The 8,237-nt window shown below is 43.5% G+C and overlaps 1 protein-coding gene across 1 annotated transcript in view; it reads right to left on the bottom strand.

The window, feature by feature from the left end:
• Nucleotides 1-2: 2 nt before the first annotated feature.
• Nucleotides 3-8,237, bottom strand: part of CSUI_001912 (uncharacterized protein) — a gene marked incomplete at its 3' end in the record, with an annotated part of 8,763 nt that continues 528 nt past the window's right edge. Inside the window, exons 1-2 of the mRNA XM_068062115.1 lie at nucleotides 6,559-8,237; nucleotides 3-2,559 (exon numbers count right to left, since the gene is read on the bottom strand). The exon at nucleotides 6,559-8,237 is cut by the window's right edge and continues 528 nt beyond it. Of these exons, the coding sequence (XP_067925909.1) occupies nucleotides 3-2,559; nucleotides 6,559-6,569 (2,568 nt within the window). The remainder of the gene's footprint in view (nucleotides 2,560-6,558) is intronic.

Raw genomic sequence — 8,237 nt, forward strand, 5'->3', positions numbered from 1 at the left:
GGAGGGGGGCTCGATGATGTCGATGATCCTGCTCCTGCGATCGAAGATGAAGAAGAAGACTCGTGATGGTGATACATGTGCGCAGCACTCCCTGGGCCTGTAGGTGCGTGATGGTTGGTGCCTGGGGGATTGGAGGAGAGAGTCGTTACATGATGTGGATGATGGTTTCCACTACCAGTGCTGTTGGGACCTGAAGATGACGCATTCGAACTCATCACCATTCCTGTAGAGGAGGATGAGTGACAACAACTTCCTTGGTGAAGCTGTGGATGCTGAGAAGACGAGGAAGAGGAAGAGGAGGAAGAAGACGGGATAGCTGAATGGCTTGAAAGAGTAGCGCTATGCATGACGTCTTGGGAAGGAGAATGGTGCTGGTAAGAGGATGACGGCGGAAACGATGAAGATGATGATGAGACACCTCGAGGATGGTGAGGAGGAGCCAAAACAGATGTAGGAGCCCCAGTCGTAGAGGGAGGACAGTGGTATGCTGGATGTGAAGAAGAATTCGTCGTACAATGCACCGCACCAGCAGGGACAGCCGGAGAAGATGAAGAAGAAGAATCGAGGTGATGTCTAACACTACTAGTATTATGGGTGCTAGTACTCGCTAGATACCCCCCTCCTACGTTGCTGTGAGTGTGATGACTATGCTGGTGGTGGCCACGACTCCCGTTCGATGTATAGGGATGTGTCTGCGCTGAAGTTGACCGAGTATAGGCCGACGGCTCTTGATGGAGAAGTTTCTGGAGACAGGAAGAAGAAGCAGAGGCACCTCCTCCACACGAGGCGTCTTCATACACTCGTTCATTCACCAAAGAATGACGAGGATGAAGGGAGTGCTGGTGATGTACAGAGGAGCTGTGTGTATGAGAGAGATGCTGAGAGGTATAATGCTGAGTGATCGACGCCGAAGAAGATGAAGAGGAAGGGGATAAAGAGACAGGTGAAGAGAAACCGTCACTGGAGACGATCGCCTCTTCACTGGTTGAACCTCTCGTAGCGGTACTAGAAGTCTTCGTTGTTAGGCTATTCACACAGCAGCGGCAGCAGGAGCTTCCGTTACAGAGATTGCGGTCTCTTGCTGGGTCTGTAGAAGGAGGATGATAGATGCGATTGGTGCTATACTGCTGTTGAAGAAGAAGATGATGATGATGGTGGCGATAATCACATGGAGTAGAGGAAGATGAAGATGCTAAATCTGCTTCGGGTTTTCCTTCGATCCCTATCACACCTCCAGCTTCACCTGTTCCTCTATTACACGCTGGCTGTACATACACCCCACCAGCACAAGATGATGACGATGATGAAGAGGAGGCAGTATTCACAGGGGGGGGAGAACACAGTCCTACTGCAGGTCCAACGACTACGACTCCTCCTCCTGCTGACGAAGAAGAGGAGGAGAAACTGCCTTGGGAGTTTGAACCATGAAGATACTGATGCTGTTGGTAATGATGATAATGAAGAAGATGAGATGTCTTTTTATCTGAGAAAGAAGTTGTAGCAGTTGAGACGTCGTTACTATGAAGGTGATGGTGAAGAGGAGGAGGGGGGGGGGTCCTGTAATTCGGGTTACTAGTATTAGTATTATTAGCACTATTCTCGAGGGGGCTACTGCTATGATGATGGCATCTTGTTTGTTTTTCCACACTATTCATCTTTAACGTTTGGCGAGAAAGCGAAGAAGAAGATGACGATGAGGTGGGCGGGAGGGGAGATAACGAAGACGAAGAAGAGCAGATCTGAGAATCGCAGCTTGATGTGTCCCCTGCAACATGAGGTGAGGGATGAAGAGAAGCGGAAGAAAGATGAGGGAAGGAAGAAGAGGAAGAAGGAACTTCCGCAACAGACAAAGACGAAGAGGAGGAAGAAAAAGACGACGAGAGTTTATATCTCTTGACAGATCGGGATGAGAGAAAAGAGACAAGCGTTGTTCTCCGATAAGGATGAGACCAGTGATGAGAATGATGATGATGATGAGAGTAACAACGATATGAGAGATCTTTCTTTGAGAGAGATGGGGTGTTTCCAATAGAAGAAGAAAGACTTCGCACCCTGCTGCTGTCAGTGTAACCTTCCCCCTCCCTCGAATTCTTTCGGAAGAAAGACGATGATGCCGAAGTTTCAAGGGGAAGACGTCGATGCAAGACGTCTATCTTTGTTAGAGTTGGAGGATACAAAGATGAAAAAGATGAAGATGACCTACCTCTTCTACGTGGAGGCAGTAGAGTATTCTCATGTAAATTCCACACCCCTAGAGAGGTAGTAGAAGAAGAATGAAGGACAGAGGTTCGATTTTGATAAAGATGATAAGAAGAAGAAGAGATAGACAAATCTCCCTCGCGTCTTCTTGAAGAAAAAGATGATGAGAATGGTGATGAGGCTCCAAAAGAATGAGGAAAAAGATCAAGAGACGAAGAAGAAAGAGAGGATGACGGTTCTAAAGAATCCTGAAGAGACGACGAAGGATCGAGAGAGGAGAATCCTAAGGAAGAAGAAGAGCTGGAGCTACGATGACTACGCACCTCCCTGCTGTCGCGAGGGAGGGGGGCGACTCGAAAGCTGAAGGCAAAGAAAGAAAGACAGAAAACAAGAAAGAAGACATGAGAGACGAATCACAACTAATGATGAAAAGATGAAGAGACAGAAACACAGACAGAAAGAAAGAAGAATTACGAAGTGTAAACATGTCTGGATCTGAGAAGTAGATCAGCAAACTCACAAGACAGAGAGAGAAAAAGGAAAAGCAAGACAAAAGTTTATTTTTCCGCCCTCAGAACGAAGACAGGAGGCGAAACAGAGGGAGGGAAGAGAGTAGACGCCACACGGCAAGCATCTTTTGCCCACCCCTTCCAGGTGTATATACACCTCAGCGTCACTCAGCATGGTGTTTCTCATCATCATCACACAAAGCAACATGCCAGGGAACAGGATTAACTGATCCCTTCAATCATTCATTCATCGTTCTTTGTTTTATCTTCAGAATGAGAGAAACAATCTATCTCACGATGTGAAAAAGAAGAAAGACGATAAAAGAAACCAAAGCGGAAAAGAGAAAGAAAGGGACGGACGAAAGAACAAGAAAGGGATGGGTGAAAAGAGAGACAGAGGTACACAGAGACAATGAATGAATAAGACGTAGAAGGAACCGTGACTAGAGACACAGACTCCTCTACAGCTTCGAAGGTAGAGAAACAGATACACGAAAGATGACGAAACAAAAATGAAAAGACAGATGGATCGGAGAAAAAGAAAGGAAAAGATAAAAATCCCCCACCTCACTGACAAGCCTGCCTGGCAAACCGAATCGATCAGAAACAGAAAGAAAGAAGAGATCGGCCAAAAGGAGAGAAAAAAAGCCACAGAGAAACTCCTGTCAACAAAACCCCTGCTACGACACCTGATCAAAGACAAGAGAAATCTCTTATCTCCCATCGACCCTTATTCTATCTATCTATCTGTCTGTCTTTGTCTAACTACCTCTCTATTAACGTCCATACACGAGAAAGAGAAAGATATATCATTCACATACACAGGATTCACCCACATAGTGTCCCACTGTGGTGATGCTGAGTAGTCCCAACCAAGAGAGAAAGATCTCTCCCTCATTCATTCTTTCTCTTTCCTTATGTCCTTCCTTATCTTCCTTCTTTCTTTCTTTCTCCTCTTCAAGAGTAGTTCAGAGGAGAAGAAACTTCATGAACTCTCTTCAGCAGCAAATTAACTCTCCTAATAAGATGATGAAGAAGAGCTCCTTCTGCCTCAACTCTTCTTCTTCCCTCGAATCTAGAAACAGACAGACACCTTCGCATACACCTCCTTGTCTTCTTCCTTCTTGAGCTACGCTACGTACCTCTCTTCGCTCTCTTATCTTTCTTTATCAAAAGAAGATGAAGAGAGAACAAAACGAGTTCATGAAATCTGCAAGACACTCCGAGCTTTCCTCACAGAAAGAAGAAGCAACCAACACCTATTTGTCAGGTGTCTTTAGTCTATCTTAATCTATCAATCTAGCTATTTCTATTTTGCCAGAAGAATGAAGAACACGTCACTTCCTCCTTCTTCGAAAGCGAGCGCGAGAAGAAAAAAGAAGAGAAAGATAGTCGCCGAAAGAGACGAAAGAAGACGCGAATGACGGAGACGTCTATCTGTCTTCTACTCGAGAAAAAAAAAGGGACCGCACGAGGAAACGAGGATCCATCAATCTAAAGAAGGCAACTTGCAGAAGGAAGAAAGACAGAGAAGAACGAAAGAAAGAAAGCAACCCAAAAAAGAAAGGAAAAGAAAGGAAGAAGGAGTCCTATCTCTCTTCTTTCTTTCCTTGTCTTAAAGAGGAAAGACATCCTCTTTCTTTCTATCTATGTACCAATCATTCAAGAAGTCTGATATGAAGAAAGAAAGATAGATGGATAGAGATAGACAGATAGATAGAGTTCGCGAATGATGAAGACACCCTTTAGGTCTATCCTTTCGCGCGTCCGGTCTTTCTTTCTTTCTTCTCTTTCCGACCAAGCGACACCGCGCTGTCAGTGAATGAATGAATGAATGGGATCTGAAGGGGGGGGACGACGACGTAGAATCAATTGAGATAGGAAGAGAGGGAGAGAAGGTCACAAGAAAAACCAACGAGAGGATGACGGACGCGAGAAAAGTCGCCATACGTGCGGAGAGGTCCTCTTCACCTTTGTTCTTGTTGTTCTTTTATCTTTCTTTTTTTGAAGTCATCAACGTGTCTTTTCTTGACCCAGCTTTTCTTTCATAAAGAAACGAAAGAAAACGTTCTTCACCAAACTAAAGAAAGATACAATGAAGACATGTCTTGAAAAGAAAGAACGAAAGGATGAGGTGAAGAAGAAGAAGAAGAGCGGAGCCTTCTTTCAGGTGGTTGTCGGTCATGACTTAGACAAAGATGCATTCATGAACGGTAGAAACACCTCTTCTTTCTTTTCTTTTCTCGTATGAGAAGAAAAGCGCGATGAAAGAAAGAAAAACAAGAACAAAAGAGAGAAAAAAGACGGAAACACAAAAAGGAGGCAAAGAAATTCTTCTCTTTGAAAGAAGACGACACGGGGGTGCAGCACACGCCGACAGGAGGTCGGAAAGGAAGTAAAGAAAAGAAGACAGGCAGGAAGGAGAGGAAGAAAGAAAAGAGAAAAACATCTCTACATTTGTGCCATCTAAAAAAAAAAAGAAGACGAAAGAGAAAAGGAAAGGTAAAAGGAGAAAGAAGAAGGTCTTCTGAAGTCACCTTCGCCTGTCTGTCTGTGTGTGTGTGTGGAAGTTTAGAGGTGAGTGAACGTATCAATATATATCAATGGAAGTGTCTGTATTGAACTGTCTGTTTAGATGCAAGTGGGCGAACGTATTGTAGAAATAGTAAGGAAATCACTACACAGACAAAATACACAAGAAGCAGTATTCTTCCTAGGGAATAGAAGAACAAGAAAGAAAGAGAGAAAAGGCGCATTGTTTCTCTCTCTCTCTACCTTTCTATCTTTTATGTTCGTATTCTTTTGTCTCTCTCTATCTCTTTTGTCTCTGAAGAGAAGAAGAGACGTTCCTTGCGCTTCTGTATGAGGAGAACTCCACTACCAGCACTCCCACTCTTACTTACCTCTATCAGCATCACGGCCATGCTACACACTTATCCGATGCATAAAACTAGAAGAAAAAAAAGAAGAGAAAGTACAAGAAAAGAAAGACAAGAAGACGACGGGGGAGAGAAGGAAGAAAAGGTAAGAAAAGAGAGGAGGCGGCGGTGGATATACGACAGGAGAGAGAGAGGGAGAGAAGGAAGAAGAGGAGAGAATCACGGCAAAAAAAGAGAATGAAGAACAAGAACAAGAAAACTAGTGGGAATTCTTATATTAGAGAGGCGAGAGAAATCATACAAAAGAAAAGAAAAAACCAGGATGGAGACAAAAAGATAGGAACATGAAGATGGGTGAGATGTATGAAGAAGGAGTCGTCCTTCTTTCATTCTTCTTCCGTGTTTGGTAGGATTTCTCAAACCTTTTCTTCTTTTCTCTTTCCCTACATCTAGTCGAAGCACTCCTACCACCGCACCCACTCTTACTCCTCCTACTACTACTGCTCTTCACTAGCTGCGCTACTACTACTATTACTATTTCTTCTTCTTCTTCTCCGCGTTGTTACGGAGAGGGGGGAGAAGAAAGCTTTTGTTCTTCATCTTTACCATGAGAAGTCTTCTTCTTCTCTACTTTCTCTTTATTTCTCTTTGCCTCACTTTTGATTCATTCATTCTAAACTCTTGGAAAGAGAAACACTTGTGGAAAACTCAAGAGAAGCTAAAAAGAAGAGCAAAGAGATAAAAGAGCGAAAAGAAGAGGAAAAAACAAGAAGGAAGACAACAAGAGAAAAGAAGAGAGGGAGATTAGATGAGGAGAATGCAAAGATCAGAAAAGACGCGAAGATGATACACGGAAAGATGGAAAGACATGAAAGAGAAAGAGAGATCGAGACATAAAAAGAAGGAAGATAAAGAATAGAGAAGAAAAGAAGAGTAGCGCATTTCTTCTCAATCAAATTAGGAAAACTTACCCCAGACGCATGGATAGATGATGATCTGTTTCTTCTTCGTCTTTGTCTATCTTCTTCTTCCCTCTCACTGTCTTCCTGCTGTTCTTCTTCTCCCGTCTGGCGTAGTGGTCGTTGTAAGTGTTGCCGCGATGAGGCTCGTAAGAAAAAGTAGAAGTCTTTCTTTCCTTGACGAGCTTAAAGAAGAAGTGAGAAGAATCGTTCACAAGAAATATTAGGAAAGAGATTTCCTTCTTCGTCTTCTCATTCTTAGAATCGGAGGTGAAGAAACCTAGCTAGACTTGTTCTTATCTCGACTATTCCTCTTTCATTCCTTCTTCATTCATCGAAGTTTTTCATCCTTCTTTGATTTGGTCGTGCGGTGGAGGCTCACCACATGTGGGTGACGCATCACCATCATCATCATCTTCAGCGCAACATTCTCATGGACGATATCTAGATCTTTCTATCTTTCTACCTTTCTATCTACCTCTGTACGAGAGACAGATTCTTCTTGTCTCTTCGATTTCTTCAAACAATTTGAGAGACAAGAAGAGGAGGGGAAAGAGAAAGCAAATGAGGGGGAAAAAGGTGAGAAAGAAGACGGGGGAGAGAAGGAAGTAAAAGGAAAAAAGAAAGACAGAAAAAGAGTGTGTGTGTGTGTGTGTGTGTAGGGAGTGTGTGTTGCTTCTTTCTCTTTGGCACACAACCTGGATTTTCTTTGATAGAAGAAGGAGAGACTTTTCTTGTTACAAGATAAAAAGAGAATCTTAGCACCTCAACAACACACCGACTGTTAACAGAAAAAGTGGGTCGGTTGAGTCAGACGGAGAATGGTAAGGAAACAGACAACATGCTATCTTTCTAATCTTTCTCGTCAGCAAAGAGAGAGAAAAACACTGAGAAAAACGCGTTCATTCCTTCATGGAAGGACCGCTTCAATCACCTCTTTCTTTACTTGCTCTTTTTCTCTTCTTCTCAGAAACATGACCACCACCTGCTCCTCATCTTGTTGTGATTTCTCTCCCCCGCTTCTTTTTCTTCCACCGCTGCCGTGCAACACCCTCATGATCTACGAAAAGGGGGATGATCTACGGGAAAGAATGAGGCTGCAGCCCACGGATGAAGAATATAAAAAGAAGCAGAAAAGATCTATCTAACGCTCTTCTGCTGGATATCTCTGAGAGATAGACAACCAACCTTACAGGTTCCGATATAGATCACTTCGCCTTGTTCTCTGCGAAGCTATCTCTTCAGCAAAGAATAGAAAGAAACAACGTCCTTGTCAACCAATAATCATGTAGAGGTATTCTTTTCAATTCGATGGATACAGATATACGTATAGATAGAAAGAACGAAGAAACAGAAATATACGACTATGGCGTGTAACGGGCCGGGAGGAGGATGATGAAAAAAGACACGGAAAAGAACCGGAAGACGATAATAGAGAAATTAGGAAGAACCTCCTTCCTCTTTCTTTCTGAAAAAATCTCTAGTCTTTTTCTAAGAATGAAATCCGACGGAGAGAGACTGTGCTCATCATTAGATGACCTCCTCCTCTCAAAGGGCCCTCTTGCTGCTCTTTCTCACACCGACTCTCCCTACGTATCGAAGGCACGGAGAGGAGGTCCGGTGGCGGTTGGCTTTTCTCGAGAACAAGAAGACAGGGCGACTGCTTCAACAAACATCTTAATTACATGAAG

This window comes from Cystoisospora suis, assembly GCF_002600585.1.
Source record: "Cystoisospora suis strain Wien I chromosome Unknown contig_791, whole genome shotgun sequence".
Classification (NCBI taxonomy): Eukaryota; Apicomplexa; class Conoidasida; order Eucoccidiorida; family Sarcocystidae; genus Cystoisospora; species Cystoisospora suis.